Source organism: Antedon mediterranea, chromosome 8, assembly GCF_964355755.1.
Source record: "Antedon mediterranea chromosome 8, ecAntMedi1.1, whole genome shotgun sequence".
NCBI lineage: Eukaryota > Metazoa > Echinodermata > Crinoidea > Comatulida > Antedonidae > Antedon > Antedon mediterranea.
Window position 1 is genome coordinate 656,921 of NC_092677.1, and position 23,800 is coordinate 680,720.

The following is a 23,800-nucleotide window of genomic DNA, read 5'->3' on the forward strand; positions in this document are numbered from 1 at the left end:
TATTTGTTCGTGTCTATATTTATAAGGCATTTGAATTAGCATGAGATACTTGAGTTATTGTTGCTGTTGCATTTGCCTACTGATAGGTGACAGTATTTGGATTACAATAAAATACTTCCTTGATAGGGATGGGCTTAATATTTGGTGTAAATGACGACTAAATGGGTGCGAACTTTGTGTACGGTGCAAGAGTATTTGTAATAAACGTTCGGTAAACAATTCTGTGCAGTCGTAAAGAGCGGTTCATTGTCACTTCCGGCATCGATAGGTCTAAATTAAATTTGTTATTTTATGGCAATGAAACAATTGTGAGTTGGGAGAGGAGTTTTGTCAACGAAATATACTAGACGGCCGCCGGATCATCAAACATAAGGTATGTCATTACTATAGAACTTCGCCCGAGAGCTGGTATCCCAAACTCTCATTTTGATATTCCATTACTGATAAAACCTCTATACCCTAACTCTCTCGATCCCGGTGGAAATGTAGTTTATAAACTTTCCAGTACAATTCTAGCAATGTTGATACCGGCCTTCCCCAATGGATACATTCTCCCTCCTCTCTCTCTGCTGATATACATTAGCGGTTTCCTTTATAGGGATGGACTTATTTTGTGCAAATGACGACCAAATTAGTGCGAACTTTGTGTACGGTCTAAAAGTATTTTGTTTTTAAACTTACGTTTTAAAATTCTTTGTAGTACTAAAGAACGGTTTATTGCCGCTTCCGGCATCGACAAACATACATGTAAATTTATGAAAGAATTATGAGTTGGACCCGGGACTTTCCCCACTAAATTCTTAATTGTGTCTAGTCACGTGCAGTGGCACGATAATACAATCCTGTACTACCTATTGAAATGGGGTTGTAATGTGGTTAAAAAACTGTATTTGTTAGACAATGAAATGTATTAGGTAAATTATCTAAACATCGTTAAACATTCTTTCCATTTACGATAGGTAGCCTACACGAGTAATTGAATTGTGGATAATGTTATCAAAGCAGGATATTTATTTGCATCTCTTTCTTTTATGCTGTAAGTAATCGAATATGGTTCTATTTGTGCTTTGTTTTTTTGTTATTTTGTAACATTACAAAGTTATTATAATACTGGAATACTTCTTCATTTTCTACGTTGTTTTCTTCCTTTGTTATTTTATTCGGACCCCAATGGAAACTAATTCTTTTTCTTAGGATTAATTTGGTTGTCCTGAATTCATCATCAAATGTTTCTCCTTTGTTTTCTCTTTGATGTTTTTTCATTTGACTGTTTTTATGTATGATATTTTTGATGTTTGGATTCTAAATAAAAACAAACAATATCATTCTGTACAGTAGTATAAAACACTTAAAAGTAAAAACAATCCCATTATTGTTTGATCATGTTCTATTACATTTTTGTTTAACACAATTCAGTCTTACGAAAATATGTTGCTGTAACAGTGACTGTTGATGACGTAGATGTAGCTGAAGGATCTGAAGCAAGAATAACATGTAACATTGTACCAGCTAGCAGTGGAGCTGTTCCTGTTGTAACATGGTATAATGTTACCAATGCGGCAAATGATTTAATAGCCAATTATCAGGGTGGATTTGGATTAGTAGAACCTGGATACAGTGAGAGATTTAGTGTTGAAAATGACATTACTCTTGTAATTACCAACACTCACAGAAGTGACAGTGGAACATATCAATGTAGTGCAAATTTAGTTGGAGATAGTCCATCAGTTGATGATGATATATGCACTCTGACTGTAAATTGTGAGTACAGTAACTCCTTAATTAGGTGTGGTACATAACTTGAGTCTCATAATTCTCATAAATTGAAATGCTGTTTGTCAATAGGATAGGACGGTCAAAGGTTTAAAGAGGAATCCTAGTTTAAAATGTCTCTTATCGTTCCAGTCCTTAACAGTGTATTAAGTGAAGACAAAAAAGGATATGTTGATAGAAGATTAAACAATATTGTTTTTACTCATTAACTTACTGTATTCTTTAAATTTTACCAAATATTGCCTAATAATATAAAATATTCTTAAAATTTATAGATTTAGATAAACCCGAAATTAAGTTTTTGACACTTGTAACTGAAGGAGATGAAGTTGTCATAACCTGTGTTGTGGATTCTAGCCCAGAAGCTATGTGCAACTTTATAAATGATGGTGACGTACTACCACATGATGGTTCATGTACGTTTACAATTCCATCAGTGAGTCGTACTGATGGAGGCAGTTATGAGTGCGAGGCAGATAATGGTGTTGGTAACAAACAGAAAAGTGACAATAGAAACCTAGAAGTACAATGTAAGTAAACTTTTGGTTTATTTCAAGTAGATCACAGATATCTGATCTTTCAAAAAACGATTATATTACTTTAAAAACATTATACCAGGTCATTCCGTGTCTTAAATGTACGTTTTATGGTAAATGAGAGAAACAATGCATTACTGTACCTAAAGTAGTTCACTGTGAAAGTCCTCTCGTGGACGGTCTTAGGCTTAGTTTTATAGGTCTAGCTGGTAAACAGCATTAACATTGTACGCTAGCTATGCCTAGCCTGACGTCTACAGTAGTTGCTGCATTAATTGTCTTTCTGTTTTTGCCAGAATCCATTATTACAAATTAAGGAAAACCTGATATTTTCGCTAAAAAGTTACGATTTTTTCTTTTGTTTTGGCAAAAAAAAAAAAAAATTAAAAAAATATCAATCAGCGCGCAGTGCATGTTGGGATTTATAGCGGACCAACATATTTTTTACCATTTAAAGAGAAAAAAAGTTATCGCAATAGGAACATGTAGTATTTATTTTTACATTAAATGTAGTTGGTGACCTTAAATTAGATCTAAAAATGTAAGGAATGGGACTTTAACATGAATTATTCCATGGTAACTCGCTTTTTATGGGTAGTTAAATTAGTGTATGTGTTGTTACCTTGAGGATAAATAAAATGTTGAAAAGTGTATGAACTATAGTCAAGAAAAACAAGGCCAACAGCCATTAAGTCGCGTGCTACAATGCATAGTGATACCGGACAGACAGACCGACAGACAGACCGACAGACAGACAGACAGACCGACCGACCGACCGACATAGTGAACTATACTGACCAAAATTACTGAGCATGTTTAAAAATGTTGAAATGTTTAAAAACATTTATATTTTTTTAATTTACACGTGCGTAGCCTGTCACTTTCGACGTGCTCGTATAACGTAATTTCGAGTTGAAAAGTAAGTCAAGAAAACAGAAATCGGGCAAAAAGAATGCGCAATAACATTTAACGCGCAGTGCGCGCGCAAAAATATGCGCACTCATGGCAATTTTGTAAACGCTTAAAATTGCCTGAAATGTACTCTTATTTCATCGAAAATAAATTTTGAAAATTTTAAGCGCGCGTACGCATGCGTTACATGCGCTACGCACGTAATTGTATTGCCATATGATGATTTATGCCCTGAAATTTATTAGTACCAAATTTTATTTAATTGTGATTCATGGTTGTTAAGATATGATTACAAACGTGATTTCGTTAAATCGTGCGTAGACCGCGTAATTTTTTATTGCGCACCGTGAAAACATAACCACATCGATTCCTGACCATAAGGAATATTCTGTGAAAAATTGACTTAGTTAGATTAAACTGATATCAAGATAAGGTCAGAAAGCGATAAAACGCATAGTGATACCGGACCGACAGACAGACCGACAGACAGACAGACAGACAGACCGACCAACCGACCGACATAGTGAACTATAGAGTCGCTTCCACGCGACTAAAAACCAAAAATAATCATTTGTGTAGGACATGACCAAAAAAAAAAACGAAATTGAAATTCTCCTCATACCAGTAAGCTATTGTTGAAAAGTTATTAACCTACAAAATGGTATGTAACGTCAAGAATACTTTGAAATAATGTTATAAATGTCCATTATTAAATTTTAAATGGTATAAATTTTGGTAACTTACATGTCCAGGATATATGAATGTCTATAGAAACAATTTGTTCACAAGATTAATTACTGTAAACTTTCTTAAATATCAACTAAAAATGCAGTATTGTACTTTAGAAAACTAAAGTCTTTCACTTGTAGCCCAACAAATAAATTTATGAAAACTTTAGGCCTATGCTTAAGTAACTCGCCTTACATAAATTAGTGCTGTTGAAATCACGTTGCTATTTTTTTCATATTTTCAGAAAAAGAAATTACAATAATTATTTTTGTTCATAGAAGTATAACTTATATGTTATGCAGGAAAGGTATAGAATTTATAATTACTGAGAATGAGATTTTCAGGTCATGTCCATTTCTCATGGAAATGCCCATTAGAATAACTGTGTCTAAAGTTGTAGGTATTTGAGCTGTACTGAAAAAAAAACATATTTACAAGATAAGATAATGTCATGAAGAATCAACTGAAGTCTTGTAATATTTCTGAAAACAATTATGTTCGTTTCATTGGTTGAAATCCATATTTACATACCGACCACCCCATTAAGCTAGTTAATATGGTATGATAAGCTATGTCATTGTTCTGATATTTGTGGTACATTTTTTATAAATAATAAATTGTATTTCACTGTTTTTCAGTTAAACCTGTTGCTAATGATGATAATGATATAAATGATCAGATTGTTTTCCCTGGTGAAACTGTTACAATGACATTCAGTGGAATAGCGAATCCCCCAGACATCACTTATCTGTGGACTACTGATGTTCCTGGAAACGAAGATGCTGTCAACAATGGATCATCATTTACAGTAAAAGTGTCGGAATCAGAAGTTGATGGTGCTTTTTATTTTGTTAATTTGACAGTTACAAACAGCATTGGATCAACAACTTATTCAGCCAAAATCACAATATCTGGTAAGATTTTTGTTAAATTTTTATATTTCATTTATAAACAAATACATATAAATACAGTAAAACTTTATACCAGAACTGAGAAATTTATTTTTTAAAATAGTATGTGTGCTCTAATTTTTATCTTCTATTCATTGATTACTTTTTGTCATTTTGGTATTACAATAATTAGGCTACCTTATTTTATAAAACACTTCTTATATTCGTGAATAGTTGATTACTCATCGTGTGCCGATTGCATTGAACAAAACAATGAACGAATGAGCTTTTGTAAAAATGGTGATATTTTTTGCCATGCACATGTAGTGCACGCTGTCAATAACTGTTCTACTCTGTGTCCTGTATTGGAGTGCTTCCTTTTTTAATGGCCTAGCTTCCCATCCAGCCTAGCCTTGGACGATGATCCAAGATGGAACAATTGTTTACAATTTAGTTTAAAATAGTAGGTGTTCAAATAATGAATGTTCTGTTTTCGTCAACAAATGAGTAACTATATTTGGGCACACTTTTTCGTCAAACTAATTTGATGTGTAGACAGAGCTTAATACATGTTTCGTTATGTATTTTAATTCATTTTAATTATATTGTAACAGTTATTACTATTTAAATCTAGTATATTTTTTCCGAGCAGGGGAAGAGATGGGTATTCTTGCTTGTTTTATATAATATATAGGCCTAAGTTTAACAATAATTATAGTGCAGTAGGTAAAATATTGCAGAATTTGTTTGTTTATTAGGGCAGTACTTTGTCAATCAGTAAATTTTACCACAATTTATATTAATATCATGGTTATTTATTATTTTTCCGAATTTTACAACATTATAACACGATTACGATACTTTACCTGAGTTCTAATAAATTATATTACTTTTTGCACAATTCTTAAAAAACAAATGAGTAATAATATTTCATTCATTGAAAGTTGACTGCTCAGTTCTGCTATGCTATGCATTAGTTCCTTCAACAAGAAGCTACTTCGAAATTTATACTATATAGATATTATTTAGTTAATTTTACTCTGCTCTTAAATGATGAAATCACATTACATGTTTATGTCAATTTATGTATCAAAATACAACAAAATAATATATTTTTTCTATGGTCTACTGCAATGAAAACAAGATCTATTAAATATATACTTGTTAGAATATCAAAATTACAACTAGATTTAATTCGTCACTATGACGAATTATAGGTTATATGCATTGATTTAAATAAAGATAATTGATTTTTAAAAGATATATTGATTGATTGATTTTCTCAGAATCTTTAATTATTTATAATATATGATAGGACCTTGCTAACGCGAATACCATAGCCGGTATCACAATCCGATCAAAGATCCATATGGATGCGTATAATGTCATAAACCACATTTGTTGTTACATAATAATAAAGACATAAGTTAATTTTTATCTAGATTTAATTATAAATCATGTGTATAATCTATACACTAAGAAATAAATTTAAACAAACAATACGGATAATAAAAAAGAAATCTTTTTCGTTTCCCAAGGTGAGACTCGATCTCGGTACCTTGAATGCCATAGACACGAGCACAGACCACCGAGCCGTACACAACTGACTAAAAGTTGTAGAAAAATTCCTCCGTGTATTTACTATGCAGTAACCACTTTGATGCAAATAGATTATTACATACCGAAATGAATTATAATTTTTTACTATGATGACATCTTTAAAATGTATACAAATGATGCACTGTCAAACTACATACTTTTAACCTTAATATATGAATTTTTGAAGGAAGAAAGTTAATGTTAAGTTTGTTATTTTGGCCTAAGAAAATGTCATAATTTGTTTGATTGTCGAAATTATTTTTTTAAAAATTTAATATGCAATTAATGATGACTTAATCAACTTTTGTTCTCTTTATTTGATAATAAATCATACATATGATACATACACTTCAAGAAAATGAAATAAAAAATAGGTGTTCTCCTGCATTCTGACGATATATATTAATTTTAAAATTTAGCATATTTTCATCATTTTGTTAACTTATACGTGCGTAGCCAGTCACTTTTGACGTGCTCGTATAACGCAATTTCGAGTTGAAACCTGAATCAAATATGATGATATTATTAAAGAAAGATTGTAAAACAGAAATCGGGCAAAAAGAGTGCGCAGTAACATTTAACGCGCAGTGCGCGTGCAAAAATCTGCGCACTCATGGCAATTTTTTAAACGCTTAAAATTGCCTGAAACGTACTCTAATTTCATCGAAAATAAATTTTGACAATTTTGAACATTTTAAGCGCGCGTACGCAAGCGTTATATGCGCTACGCACGTAATTTTATTGCCATATGATGAAATATGACCTGAAATTTATGATTACCAAATTTTGTTTAATTGTGATTCATGCTTGTGAAGAATGATTACAAACGTGATTTCGTAAAATCGCGCGTAGACCGCGTAATTTTTGATTACGCATCGTGAAAATATAACCACATCGAATCCTGGCCATGAGGAATATACTCTGAAAACTTGACTTAGCTAGATTAAACTGATGCCAAGATAATGCACGGACAAAATAGTGCTAAGGAAAGAATAAATAAACTAGACATGAAACTCGTCACTTTGACGAGTTAGTTATCCGCACGACAAACGCCACGTGCACGTCATACGTTGGAATATTGCGCACAGAAAAAGATTATGGCATTATGACCTGAACTGAAGAATATCATATCTTGTTAGTGCTGAATTCTGTCTATTTTGTGTCATATAGTATATACAGTATAATCTGTATACATATTACATACAGTGTAGAATAGGTGAAATTACGGGACCCACCGTTTATTCCAATTTTTAACATGGTGACGGTATTAAAATTAAACACTAAGATAGCAATTTCGGAAGGACATTATCTCACCAACAACATATTAACGTGTAGAAGAAATTTGAATACGTAGAATATGGATGCGTGCTCGTTTAAATGTGATGAACTATGACGCATAATATCAAAATACGACTTTTTTTATTCAACTGGCCATATGATAACTTCACAACATCCGATTGGCAAAATGTTCACATTAATTCGTATCTACAGTCCAATAGCTTCCAGAAAATGTTTTAATCATAATTATAGCTTTTTATTCTTACAAGCTATAACAGATTAAAATTTACTGTAAAGATGAAATTAATGACCCTGTTAATTATAATTTTTAGGCATGATGACGTCATAAAAATTAAAATATTTTTAACTCATGCGTAAGATAGTTGATTGACCTAGAAAATATTAAAGTCTTGGAAAAAAAGGAATACAGATAGGCGTGATGCGCTCCATTGAATATGATGAGCAATAACGAAAGAGACAAAAATCCTATATTTTACATTCGTGTGGCCATACGATGACGTCACAATGTCCGGTTAGCCATATCGATTCATGATCCGATATCTACAACTCTTCAACTTCCAGAATATGTAATTAAAAAAAAGTTCACCTCGTTGTTTAGAATCTATGACTGTTTAAAAAAAGGCATAATTTTGACCAATTTTTAAACTTTTTCATAAAAAACGCACGTAAATTATCCAATTCAACGTGCCCGTATGACGTAGTTTTAAGTCGAAATTGTTTAAAAGTTGGTAAAATTACTAGAAAAGGCTGAAAAAACTGAAATCACACAAAAAAAATTGTTTTCAACGCTACGTTTGCACCATGCGCGTAAAACAATGCGCGCGCGTGGGAATTTTTTACATGCTTAAAATTACATGAAACGCGTAGAAAGTTGATTAGAAATTGATTTTTCGCATTTTGAAATTTTAAACGCGCGTGCACGCGTAACTTCGTGTAAAACATGCCATTTTTCCCCTATAGTCAGTTAGCGCAAGATATAACTTAAACTTTTTGTCAAGTTTCATATTAAATTGTTATATGGTTTTCGATCTATGTTAAATACGCGAAATTCGTAAAAACGCGCGTAAGTCTTGTTGCGCAACTCTGACGTCATTCAAAATAGGAGGTGCACAATTTCACATAAATGCCCACATGTTGACAAAGTTATGAAATGTTATGTTTACACGTTTTTGAGTTGCGCGTGACACAAAAATGACAGAAAGAAAGAAGAATACAGAAAAAAAAGATGATGAAACAGGACAGTTACAAGGAGTTATCCGCTGAATGCGGATAACTAACTAGAACTTAAACTCGTCACTTGAGGACGAGTTTGGTTATCCGCCCGCAACAAAACGTATCTTGCGTATTAAAGTACTTCTCAGTTATGACTTTTCCAAAAAAAGTAGCCTATTCAAAAGTAAAACCGCCCTTTCAGTGTAATAACCATTTAAATCCTGTTATTTAATTACTTTCCCGTGATGGGATTCGAACCCGGTACCTCTGATACCAAAGTCGGTGGCACTACACATCGAGCAATATGAGCACCTGCTGAAGAGAATCCGAAGAAAGTTAACTCGTCCATTCGGTATGTCGTGAACCACTCGATGCAAATAGATTATTACTTACCAAACTATATCATAATTTTCACTATGATGGAATCTTCACAAATTTTAACCAATGACATATTATGAAAGTGCATACTTTTTAGTTTTATATATTAACATGTGAAGAAAAAAGATAAACGTTATGTTTATTGTTTTGCTCTTTGAAAAAGTTTATGTTTGTTTGATGATAAAAATTTCAAAAATTATATTTAATATGCAAATAATGTAGCCATCAAACACTTTTTAACATTCAAGACTATAATAAATCAGAGCTATGATTCATACACTGCAAGAAATTAAAATAAAAAATGAGGGTAACCTTGCATTCTGATGAACTGTTTCATTTTTAAAAGTAGACATATTTTGCAACATTTTCACAATTTGTTGACGTTTTTGTGCGCAACCTGTCATGTTTAACGTGCTCGTAGAACGCCATTTCAAGTTGAAAAGTGAATAAAATAACGTAAAATTGTTAACCGAAGATTTAAAAACACAACTCGTGTAAAAGAAATGCTCATACGTGTTCCCTGCGCCGTGCGCGCGTAAAAATGTGCGCACCAGTGGCAATTTTTTAAACGCTTAAAATGACCTGAATCGTGCTCTAATTTAATCAGAAATTGATTTGAAGCATTTTAAAATTTCAAACGCCGTTTACGCGCGCACTTTCTAATGTTACAAATTGCGGTAGCGTTAAAAAAGTTAACTATTGATGTGAAGCAAACGTGGCTGAAAATGACGTTAACAAATATTCATTTGTTTCGAAGTTATAACCAATTTAAGATTTTCAGAAAATCACGCGTAACTTACGCTACGCGGCTATGACATCGTCAAAAAGCTTGGCTGGACAACTTCAGTAAAATGTCTAAATGCTGAACAAGTTACAACATATTATGTTTACACGTTGAAGAGAAACAGCATGCACAAAATAAGAAGAGTTAAATATTTCAAACGCAATTTACGCGAAAACTTTCTAATCTCCAAAAATTTGTTAAACATTCCAAAAGTTAGCCATTGATGTGAAGAAAACGTGGCTGAAAATTTTGTTAAAAAATATTTATCGGTTTCGAAGTTATGACCAATTTAAGATTTTCAGAAAATCGCGCGTGACTTACGCTACGCGAATCTGACAGCGTCCAAAAGCTTGGCTGAACATCTTCAGTTAAATGTCTAAATGTTGACCAAGTTACAACATGTTATGTTAACACGTTGAAAAGAAAACGCGTGCACAAAATTCGAGAAAGAAAGAAGAATAATAATAAAAAAAAAAAAGTAACACTACAATAACAAATGCTTATCCGCTTGAGGCGGATAACCAATAAATAAATAAATAAATAAAGATTTTGACAGAATCAAGAGGTTATATGCATATCATGCATATAACCTAATAAAATTTCAATCAATGATTAGGAATATACCAACTTAGTTCATTTAGATTTCTCCTAAAATTATTTCAGTAATTAATTTCCCACTGCTGTTATGAGTTCTTTATTTAATTATAAACTTTATTTCATATTAAATATTCGTGTTAAGATACAGAGTAACAATTTATATTTTCCATGATCAACTGCAATGCAATGCAAACAAAATAATTGTTTTTAATTAGAATATAAAAATCCCCATATTAAGCACCAGTAACATACCATTATGAAATCATGCCACTGATGCGCTGAGCTAGCAGGCCTATTACAAACTTGTTTCATTTATATGGGCAATTTCACAGTAACCTAGGCCGTCAGTAATAATTGAGAAATAAGCAAGTAGTATTTGTCTGATTTAGTTTGTAATTTTTGATAAAGCACCTGATGGGCAAACTACAAAAAAAAATTTATTGAGCTACGATGAAAACTTTTGTTACAGCGGCCAAAAATGTCATATTTTTAGACAAAATTGAGTGTCTCATTGCAAAAAATCATTTTTATGAAATGCATTGTTGTTGTTTGTATGTATATATATATATTTATATGAATTATGTACATTTAAATTGGTTGATCTACCCCCAAACGTATAAGGTATAAACAATGAGTGTGAAATGTATACATGTTTAACTTTTTTGTTGTTTTCATTATTGTAATTCTGTCCGTCCAAAATATCCACTCCGACACGTTGGCTTATATCCAGAGCAAATAAGTAAGCAAGTCTACTGTTTTTCATCTATATAAAACACTAATAAGATTAACCATACATTAAAACTTAAATAATATATTTAACTGACAATTTGGCTGAATGCCGGGGAATCGAAATATGTCCGTCCAAAAAAATTTCCACTCCGACACCTCATAAAATACCATTAATTTTTATGTTAATAATATAAAAAGTTGAATATTCATAGCAAAAATTATAAGCTGACATACTACAATTAATATAATGTACATATAATGTTTCTAAACCCAAGTAATTCACTGTAATGCACTCTAATATGGTGTTCACATAATGTCCACTCCGACACACATATTTGATCAAAGTAAAATGGCTGATTTTTTAACAACTATGAGACAATGTTATTGTTATTTTATTTATATCTGTTTGTGTCATTGATATTTAAGTGAAAATAATCTTGTTTAACTGTGTTTTTAGTATTACTAACGAGTCACCGGCACCTGCTTCGAGGCGGTATTTTAGTCTCTCAGAAAATAATTTCAAACTAGTTGAAGCCACCATGGCAAAAGTTATGAATTCCTAATAATACTGGCTGTTTAGGTGATCAATTTAAAATGGATATGAAAGGGTTCTTAGCAATATCATTTTATTGGCTCAACGTGGAGATAAATCAGTTTTAAGCTTGCCATAGTCATACTTAATGTTTTGGAGGACGACAACGCCCTCAAAACGCCCCTGAGAAACCTGTGAAAAACTTTTTGTGACGTCACTAAAAGTTATTTTTGTATTACAGAGATAGGAATTTAGCAGTAAATCATTGATTGATGCAAAAGCATGGTAGTAATTACTTATCGCTTTGATAGTTTTATTCTTGGATAAGTATGTTAGCCTAATCGAATAAAATTAATTCATATTATCAACCATTTTTTTTTTTAAACGGATTTTAATTTCGATTTTCAAGGCCACCTTTTACGAAATTCATAGCCAAATGCCTATCTTGCTGGGTACACGGAGTTATTTTGCGCATGCGTGAGAATCACAGAGTCGACCACCTTGGCCTCTCTCTCGACCCTCCTCCTCTCGCGAGCGATGTTTATTTTGCTATTTATTATACACGTATTATTGAAACATTCATTTTATTATTACTTCGTTGTAATTAACTGAAATTAATAGAAATTCGTCCACATCGTCTTGTTAACACGGATGTTAACATCGTTTTGAAGAAACGGTTGGACGAGTAAATGGTGTTTGACAATGCCATGGCCTGGAGCTAGCTAGGCCTAGCTAGGCTAGGCCTAGGCCTTTTTAGTAGTGATGACTGCTGGATACGGTGTTTAGTCGGCCCGCGATTTTTTTTTTCGTACATAAGTTGGGGACCCCCTCATGAAACGTCACAAAATAAACATAAATAATTCATCAGTTAAATTTTCTTGTTCCGTGTGCACCCAAGCGTATAGCAAAAAGAAGTGAGCACACAAGTGCGGTACGATTCTAGGCCTATCTCCGCTGTTGTTGCGGCGTGCGATTTCATAGAAGATAGCGGCGTTTTGTGTGGATTGTCAAAATAATCAGCCTTTAGTTTATGGTGTTTTTAATATAATTTATTACTAAAGAATTACGTGTTAAAATTATAGTTTCTATTAATACTATTAGGCCTAATTATTAGTCTCTAAACCCATGTGTGTCTATTCTAGTAGTAGCTGTGTGGGTGTGTGTGTGACGTGTGTGTGTTAGGTATGACCAAAGATAGTTATCTTTGGTATGACACAATCCGAGTAATAAGTCAGCAAAATTAAACAATAAACATTACACAAAAATACATTTTTTATTCTCGTGGGTCCAATCTTCCCATCTCATGTGTTCATATACGGGCATTTTTAAAGTTCCTTTGAGTACATGCATATTGTTTGATAATAAAATAGCAGAATTAAAAAAATACAGTACACAAATTATATACACATTCTTTATTCTTGTGGCTCTAAGCTTTCTTTGGGCTATGTCCAATGAATTACTACTTATAGTTTAATCATGGAGGTATAAAAATATACCTCCATGGTTTAATGTCTTGCCTAGCTGTCGATTAGCCTCGACTCGACACATTTTGTGTGAAGAAGAGTGCGCGAAGGCAATCACGTGAATTGACTTATAATCCTAGGCCTACTGCAGAAAGTATCGTATCGCAGTTGTGTAATCACTTCTTGTTGCTATACGCTTGGGTGCACACGGAACAACAAATTTAACTGAAGAATTATTCATGTTTATTTTGTGACGTTTCATGAGGGGGTCCCCAACTTATGTACGAAAAAAAAAATCGCGCCCGGCCAGAGGTGAGCTGAGAGCGTATGCTCCTTGTTGATGTATCGTTGAGGGTGTTAATGGTAGTAGGCACAATTGTGTAACTGTATTATGTATATACACATTAATTATTTATAAGTATGTTTATTAATATTGTTGTGTGCTGTAGTGTCTTGACTAACGCATTGTTAAAATATTTTTTTGTTATTACATGCCGCCCTTGGCTAGGCAACACTGAATACTAAATATTAGGATTCCCAATAAAATTAATAGAGGTGGATTTTCTCTATGTAATAATAAAGGTTATAACCGGCCGGGCCTAGTTAGGGGTATTTGAGCTTGTATCATATATTATTAATACAGTAAATAAACAATTCATTTGTATTTTTACCTACCAACAGGTCTATAATTGGAGTGCAACTATGATAATTGATGGACGGGATAAGCAAATGTATTTATTGATTGGAATGGAAGCGCAAATGTTAGAGTCAAATTATAATATTAAGGTAACAGATACTGAGCATTGCTATTTTAAACTGTTGATCAAACCTACATAATACATTATACTAAATTATTATTTTGTTTTGAGGGCAGATAAACATGTGCTTATTCATTTTCCTTTTTTCAGGTGAATAGAAAGATGCCCAGCGTACTTTATAATAGATGCTACTTGGATCATGCTTGCACGATACATTTATGCAGTATACTAAGACACCAAGTATAGAATGAGCGCAGACAATTAAAATTACAGAACTAAATATTTATGAAGAATAGTAAAATATGCATAATAGAATTCTTTAGACGTGAGTGCTAGGGTTACAGTCATACTGTAACTATGTATGTAGGTAATGTACTACCAGACAGTACACTAGTAGCAGTGCATCATATAGTGTTTTTTTTAACCATCTAAATGGGTCTGGGTATATAAACAAATAAACCACTACTGTACTTCTTTTTTTATTTATTTAGCCAAATACTATGTACAATAGACATTTATGAAAGAATCCATCTCTTGAATATGATGGAGCTGCCTGGTGTTGATAGAATTAAAATGTATCACTCAGGTCTCAAAAGTAATTTATGTCCCGTTTGAAAAATCCTGCTTGTTCCAAACTCATTATGATACATTTGTTCAATAAAATTCATTCCACACACTATATCTGTTATATAATTTGTTGATGTTTACAATGTTATTACTAGTACTATTACAGTTCTTCAAAGTCATCTCATGTACTGTTGATTCCATAAATCTGCAAAGATAAGACCAATAAATGGATGGAAGTGTACTATTATTTTTATTCAATCCTACCTAGGCCTAGGCCCTATAGTATTATATTTTATGACTTGGTAACAAACAGAAAGAGGTTATTATTTAATTACAGTTACTAACTAAACTATAATAATCCTCTCTGCCTCACCTCTGCTCTACTTTAATTATTAGTATTATTATATTACTATATTATTATTAGTCAATAACAAAAGTCAGAGCCAAAAACAAGTTCAACACAAGCTTACCTTTTTTTATTTACGTCGCCTTTTACATACGTCTACGCCCGCGCCTTGTCCACTTCCTGGAGGTTCGTCGGTGGACCGACTCTCTTGTTTGTACTGTACTACAGTCTGTAGGCCATGGAGTAACTCCATGTGTAGGCCTGGCCTAGCCTAGTAGTATAGTACTAGCGAATTTAGAAGAAACTATAGTCTACTAGACCTAGCCTAATTTGTAGTTTGCGTGAGTGGTTTAGTGTGAGATGTACAAATACACCCTTTCTTCTTTTCACGTACAATCTTTGCAGACATAACTTTTTATTGATTTGTGAAATATCGATGTTTTCTACGACTGCAGCAACAGGGAGCTTGCAACACGCGAGTCTCGTGTAGGATGGGTTTGTTTATTTTGTTTACACCACACAGTCCGCGAACGAGACAAGGTGGTGATTGGACTGTATTAAAATTCATTAACCAATCACAAAACGACTGCTGCCGTGGCTACAACCCCGGGTGTTTCAAACTCTAAATTTGACGATCTCGTACGTGCGTATAGAACGTTCATAAAAATTAAGATGGCGTGCCAGTTGGTCGGCCATTTTGCGGACGTTTTATACCAAAATTTAATTTGTTTATTTCTCAAGTTCTACTAGGTATTTGAATCTAATTTTGTGTGTGCTGTTTATTAACATTAAAAGGATTCATACAAAGTCATTTTTGTGAAATTTTAAAATCCTTTCATATCCATTTTAAGTATTTAATCCAAAAAAAAAAAACACACAAAAAATGTAACATCTTTAATATTGAAGTTTTTCATGTCCTGTTTAATATGTCCAAAAATTGTCCACTCCGACACATATTAACAATCTTTGTTTTAACGACATCTTTTTATTTAAAGTAGGTACTGGTACCAAATATGACCACAGTAAACTTTATAATTGCCAACTGATGGTTTTATGGTGTTTGGCTATGTTAATACCATTATTTTTTATATATTGGATAAAACATTTGTTAAAATTCTCTAACAATTTTGTTTTACTCAGATGATGTTTTGGACATGGTCATGAGTGTGATGTTTTGGACATGGTCATGAGTGTGATGTTTTGGACATGGTCATGAGTGTGATGTTTTGGACATGGTCATGAGTGTGATGTTTTGGACATGGTCATGAGTGTTATGGTTGTACATTTTTTGTGACATGTACTAATGCATAAAATAGCAAATTGAATTCATTGAACATGCTTAATATTAACAAGTTTTTAATTATTTATACTGTTTATTCATGTCCAAAAAATGTCCACTCCGACACAAATTAACAATCCTTGTTAAAAGACAGTTTTTATCATACTAAAGCTTAAAAAGTACAAAATGTTAACACTGTACACTTTAGAAGTGCCAACTGGTTGGTTTTAATGTGTTTATGGAATAGTAAAACCATTATTTTTTTTCATTTGGATAAAATGTTTGTTAAATTCTCTGACAAATTTAATTTTGTCTTACTCAGATGATGTTTTAGGCGTGTCATGAGTGTTATAGTTGTACATTTTTGTTTTGTGTCAATTGGTATCATGTACTTATGGATAAAATAGCAAATTTAATTCATGCTTAATATAATAACAAGTTTTTAATTTATTTATACTGTTATTCATGTCCTAAAATGTCCACTCCGACACAAATGAACAATCCTTGTTAAACGACAGTTTTTATCATGGTAAAGCTTAAAAAGTACAAATTTTAACACAGTAAGCTGTAGAAGTGGCAATTAGTTGGTTTTATTGTATTTGTAGCTATATAATAAAACACATTTTTTATTTGAGTGTAAATGTTTGCTAATTGTTCAACATTTATTGTTAAAATTCTCAGAAAAATTCAATTTTTCCAATCATATGATGTTTATATAAAGCGCAAGTATATTTTTTATATTGATACTCTGTACTAGTAATTAAATATTAGCCAAATAAGCAGTGGATTTTGTGTTATAATAAAAAATATTGAGATGTTGATTTCCAAATTTTTCAATAAAATTCTTCCAGTTACTAAATTCCTACTATTACTGTGAAAATGTCCGGATAGTTGTAGCTTTATAATATTATTTTTTATTAAATATAAACCTGTATGTTTCAAAATTAATTGAAAAATATGTAAAAAAAGGACTTTGAATTTTTGACCCTGTGAGACACTTGCGGCCTAGGTTACTGTGAAATTGCCCATATTATGAGCGTTTTCGGTGTCTTTCAGCTAAAAATAGCATTATGTCAACAGTTTCAGTCAAACCCACGTATATACCAATTACAAGTAATCGTCGTTTAATTAATCAATTTTTGTTTTAGTTATATTCAGTACTATGAGTTTTATACAAACTACATTGGCTCATATTCTACAATACCAGATGTCACTACAAATATTTAAATTAATTTCACTATCAATATACACCCGTTATGTGTACTTATTGAAATAAACAAATTATATAAAACTAGATGGTAGCTCGCGTACCATCTAGGTCGTGCCCACAGATGGTTCTCGAATACACAGTAATTTCAGCGTAACAAAACTGGCGATTTCAAATGTACGTTCCGCAGGACTATAATACTATAATTGTCGTTTACAGAAACGAATAAATAGACACGATGATTTATGTAGTCAACTAGAATTAGCACCCTGGGAATTACTTCCGAAGGAGAAACTTATCACAAAATGAGTCCAAATTTTTGATTTGGACTCATTTAAAGAAACCCAATTTGTGTTTTGTATGTAACATTAGGGTTGAGGGATGGGAAAGCGGATAGGTACAAAGAGGAACAATTTTTAAATATATTCTTTATCCACTCAGTAACGAAATATTTTTTTTCATGTTTTATACGCCTATAAATAATATACCTCTAAATACAGTAAAACATTTGCGATTTAATACTTTGTTAAAACTGTCACTGTTATAATCGATTGATCGATCGATCGAAATATTGAAGTACATGTCACGATACACCACTACGACGTTTATATTGTTGGTAATTATTAATTAATACAAACGTTGAGAAGGAACTGTCAGTATAAAGTTTATGTGTATATAATAATGTGTTTATATATCTAACAGTAGAGCCACAATCTCAGTAACGTTTATTTGTATATATTTTTATATTACATCCAACAGTACGAACATTCACAGTAAGAAATCTTTTATCCATGGATACTGTTTACTAAAAAGATTTTAGATGAGTTTCAGATTTTAAAGATACAACTAAGAATTAACTAAATAATACCATGGAGAAATAAGTTAGGATTTCTCCATGATAACACATAACTCAATATCAATGTAATGCAAATTTAGTTGGAGATAGTCCATCAATTGATGATGATATATGCACCCTGACTGTAAATTGTAAGTACAAAATAATACAGAATAATTAAGAATATTGGATGTATAGGACTCGCACATTATTACTTAACAAAACCATGTGCTTGTGTGAGAATAGAGTACATTGTTTTATTGTATACTTTCCATGTTAATAAAAAGTGTTAATCGGAAATCTGAAGCATGACACATGATTTTTCAATAATATTTTTACAAAATAAATTGCAATTAATAACATTTAAAGTTTACCATCAATTAACCATTATTTGTACAGTAAGCTTGGCATATGGTACAGTTAAAATGTCATAATCCGTGAACCAAACCAACGGAAACATTGACATTTTCATACAATATTTCTTGATAACTTTTCTTATTCATTATAATTCTTTGTCTGTTTTTTTCACAGTACAGCTAGTAAATGCTATTGAATGATTTTTGTTAAAATATTAAAGAAATTAAAACAGACAGGAAAAAAGTAAATGTACAGTTTTTGCAGCAAATAAAGATATTTTTATTTAAATGCTGCTACTGTACTGTAAAGTGTATCAAACAAAGTCATAAGAGATAAATTCCATCATTTCAGATTTTATTCTTTAAAAAGTGAATGTTCTTTTAATGTTGTAGAGTTTTAATTTAATTATTAGTTGCACATGGTTAATTTGATATTGTTTCCTGAAGTTATACATATTTTGGTAAACATTGTAAATTTGTAAAATAAGAAATAATAAATATTTTGTCTATCTCTTACAGATTTTTCAAGTGGTAATGTGATTACTATCAATGTTAATTCTAATACCACTGCTTATAATGTTATTATCACATGCTTTCCTGGTACAGTAGATGGCAATCCAGTTCCTGATATAAACCTCTATAAAGATACCACCATTATTAACACACAGAAAACATTACCTCTAACATACACAATAGCTACTGTGTCAGATGATGACAGTGGAGACTACAGATGTGAAGCAAGTAACAGTGTTGGAAGTGTAACAAGCAATACAATAACACTCGATTACTGTAAGTACTGTAACAAATTTTGAAATCAATGTTAAATTTCTTTTCTCATTATTTTTAATGAGTTCTAGTATTGACAATATTAGGCAACATTGGTATATTAGATATTTGCCTTTACAGTATGTACTGTTGTTAAATGTGCATGGTTATGCCTATAAACAGAAAACAATATTTGTATCGGTAGAATCTAGTGTTAGTAACTAATGATAATTAGACTACCATTCAAGTTTATCGCTTTTATGTGCAAGAATGGCCTATGATAATGCTTGTTTATAGAATCACTATAATTAAACTAACAATTAAATGTAATTATGCTTGTCTTCAATATGCAATATCAATTTTCCCCAGATTTAACTGATACTGTCACCATTAGTTCCACCTCAAATGATACCACTATAGTACTAACATGCTCTGGTTCAGTTGATGGTAACCCATCTCCTGACATAGTCCTTAACAAAGATTGTAATATCATTCTGCAACAATCTACATTACCTATAATATACACAATAGACAGACCAACAGAGAATGATGGAGGTTATTACACGTGTGAAGCTGATAACACTGCTTTCTCTACAAGAAGCAACGTAGAAAAACTACGCAAGTATTACAAAATGTGTATGGTTTGGTAAAATAAAAATAGTAATGTTGAATATCAGATTTCTACTGATTTGTAAGAAGTATTGATAATGCTGATCAATTTATAGTTTAAATGTTTTTCATGCAAATTTGAATAAATAACTTGTCATCATGTACAAATTGTTTAAAATGAAATGTTTGTATATAAAAAGCTGAATGGTGAAATGAAATGCTATGCTTAAAAGTCTTATCTATTACTGACTTTTAAAGTAAATGTTTAAAGTAAATTATATTTTTAGATAAACCAAGATACGAGACAACAGAACCAGATACTCTGAAACCTGGGAAAATCGGTATGATTGCAGTTGAAAATGTTGAAGTGAACCCTGAACGTGTAACTTATATTTGGAGCATTGATGGTGTTGTGGATCCAAATGCAAATTCTGCATCATTCACATTCACTGGATCAATGGTAGTTGGTACAGTTCATACCATATCAGTGAATGTTACAAATCTCATTGGGTCAACTTCAAAGACAATACGGATCGCAGTCTCAGGTTGTTATTCAGTATTCTGTTGTTATATTGGAAGATCCATAATACAAATAAACTCCTGACCATTATACATACAAAAGAAAGCAATTTCAAAATGAATAGCAGTAGGCCTATTACAGTGCAGTATTAGTAAAAGATTGCTTGTTAATGTTTTTCATTTAGCTACTATAAGATTGAATCAACAACAAATTCAGCCAAAATCAAAATACCAACAACAACAATTGTTTAGGCTTATCTATTTTATTATTTAATTGTGCATGTGTTTTTATTCATCATAGAAACAAGCTTTGGGGTTAAAATATATGCGGCTTATTTCACTTTCGCTTATATCATGTTCTATTCGATAAGTAAACCTATAATAACCTATTCGTATTTATCAATGATCTATTTCTACATACTTTAGTTGAAGTTGAATAAAGACTAATAAGCTTAATTCAGTATAGATAATAATCTCTGTTGATACAGTAATAATTATTGGTAACCTTTACATGTAAATAAAACGTACTTTACTTTTCAGAGCGATCTAATAGCAACACAGGGCTGATCATTGGAATGCTCTTCGTTGGCATCTTCATTGGTGCCGTAGGATTGTATATTGGACAAATTATTCACAATAAGATAAGGAAGGTATGTTAGGTTGATGATGACTTTAATATTATTCATTTATAATTACAAAACATGCAGACTTGATACAATCGAAGACTCTGAGCCACTATGCCATACAAAGTACTATAAATTATAATGGTACTTCATGTATTCTAGCAAAGATGCTTTGAATTCGACTACAAGCTTTACAACACGTCACAATGTCGGTTATTTGTTTCTATTTAGAAAAAATTACATTCGAGTAGAAGAGATAATTAGGTTATGAACACTTACATCATTATCCTTTAAAATGTATTGAAATAAATGGAATTGAAAGACACATTAATGACATGCAAGTAATGACATAATGTTGTTATTTTTTATTTAGAAGTCACTGTCAGAAAAACAAAACACAGACAAAAGAAAACAAGATGTAAGTATTGATCTATAAATACGATAAAAATGACCAATAAAACGATTAATATAATCAATTAAATACAAAATCTTTATTATCCCAAACTGGGAGATTCATTTGGTCGTGGGGGACAAACATCAACAGCCTGTTAAAATACACAAACAGGAAATGAAAGATTGCACAACATAATTATGATATAATAATAGCACCGTTATAATAAGAATATAATTGAGAATAATTACCATTCTAAAAATTTAATTCAGCAGAAATGATAAAAGGTAAACTAACAAACTAAAGTCAAATAATTTGATTCTAGACTTCTTCCAGTTAGTGTAGTTTGTTGTGCGACAGCACAATTTAAAATTCAAATCATTTAATTAAGTATTAATATTAATTAGATCCTTATTTTGAGTTTAGTTTCGTTTTCTTTGTTTACTCACATAGTTTCTAAAAGGCTCTTATAATTGGTCATATGTTTTTCCCTACTCTGATGTAATTTGTAATTTATACCCACGACCTCCAGATCAAAGCCTGGCGTTCATACCTCTAGACCACCGAGCTTGCGCTGATGGCTAGTGGTTAGATTCGAGCCCAAAAGTAAGCAGCGGGTACTGCACCAACAGGGTTGTAATTGTATTTAACTACTGCGGAGTAGCTTTGCCCTGGCGCAAAGCTACTCCACAGTAATTAAATACAATTACAGGCCCTTATAAGTTTGCAATTACTGTATTTACTTGACAGACATACATGGATTATGTAGGAGAAAGTAGAGGGCAAAACCAAACCTATCAAGATTTACAACATAGAGTAGAAGAGTCAGCTTATGTTAATGTTAAGGCTGGGAATAAGAACAAGAAGGGAAAAATGTGAACAATTAATCATTGAAATGAAAGAATAGATAAATATGCTTTGTTAATGCACAAAATAAGTGATCGATTCCAAAAGGATCGATCAATATTTTAAAGAAATGTGTAGCCTGTTGTATGTCATCTGCAAGGTGATCGAGTGGCATCATTGAATTTCGTTAAATTACGAAGACTAGATGGTACGCTCGCTTCGCTCGCGTACCATCTAGGTCGTGCACACAGATGGCTCTCGAAAACACAGTAATTTCAGCGTAAAAAAATGTACGTACCGCAGGACTATTGTCGTTTACAGAAACGAATAGACATAATGATTTATGTAGTCAACCAAAATTAGCACCTTTGGAATTACTTCCAAAAGATAAATTTGTCACAAAATGAATTTTTGATTTGGACTTTTAACTTTTAAACAAACCCAATTTGTGTTTTAATTATGTAACATTAGGGTTGAGGGAAGGGGGATAGGTACAAAGAGGAACAATTTTTAAAATAATTCTTTATCCACTCAGTAACGAAAAAGTGTTTTCATGTTGTATAGGCCTATAAATAATAGCCTATACAACTAAATACAGTAAAACATTTGCGATTTAATATTAGTAATAGTAATACTACTACTGTTAAAAATATCACTGTCATAGTCGATTGAATAAATAGTACATGTAACGATACACTACGACGTTTATATTTGTTTTGTAATTATTAATTAATACAAGCGTTCTTAAGCAACTGTCAGTAATAAAGTTTAGTTGTATATTATGTGTTTATAATCTAACAGTAGCGGCTACCCACACTCACAGTAATAAAATTTATTTGTATTTTTTTTTTATATCTATGACCCCATTTACACTTACGATTTAGGCCGGCCCTGGGTCGGCCCTGGGTCGGCAATTGATAAGTGTAAATACTCCAAAAAGTTAGGCCGGCCCTGGGCCGGACGCAGATCTGGGCCACCTCTCCAGGTAGGTTCAGGAGCGGCTTTTACGTTTGGGCCGGTTTACGCAGTGAACCGTGAACAACGTTTGACCTTTTTATGAGGTTGTTGTTATGACGATCCGACATTTTCAGTACATACCTTCCTCCTTTTCGGGCGACAATTTGTTTTCTTCATCATTTATATAGTTAAATTTATTTTCAGACATCTTCTTTCAATAAAGTATTCCTCCGCTTGTTTCGCATATACATAAAATACAGCCATATTATATATAAAACAGTGGGGTTCATTTTGTTTTTAATGGGACAA

At 32.0% G+C, this 23,800-nt stretch overlaps 1 protein-coding gene and 1 long non-coding RNA gene across 3 annotated transcripts; both read left to right on the forward strand.

Moving 5' to 3' along the window:
- The first annotated feature begins 222 nt into the window (after window positions 1-222).
- LOC140056522 (uncharacterized) lies at window positions 223-23,059 on the forward strand. Its single transcript, XM_072101922.1, has 8 exons — window positions 223-373; window positions 960-1,036; window positions 1,417-1,761; window positions 19,301-19,570; window positions 20,443-20,700; window positions 21,215-21,324; window positions 21,671-21,715; window positions 22,439-23,059. Exons 2-8 carry the CDS (start codon window positions 991-993, stop codon window positions 22,565-22,567), a joined length of 1,203 nt encoding a protein of 400 aa, XP_071958023.1. The 5' UTR covers window positions 223-373; window positions 960-990; the 3' UTR covers window positions 22,568-23,059.
- LOC140056523 (uncharacterized) lies at window positions 4,804-14,859 on the forward strand. 2 transcript variants are annotated; one of them, XR_011846768.1, is made up of 3 exons: window positions 4,804-4,864; window positions 14,115-14,219; window positions 14,342-14,859. It is a non-coding gene; the product is annotated as an uncharacterized lncRNA (long non-coding RNA). The 2 variants fall into 2 exon arrangements; XR_011846769.1 differs by lacking the exon at window positions 4,804-4,864 and adding an exon at window positions 13,735-13,796.
- Window positions 23,060-23,800: the final 741 nt, after the last annotated feature.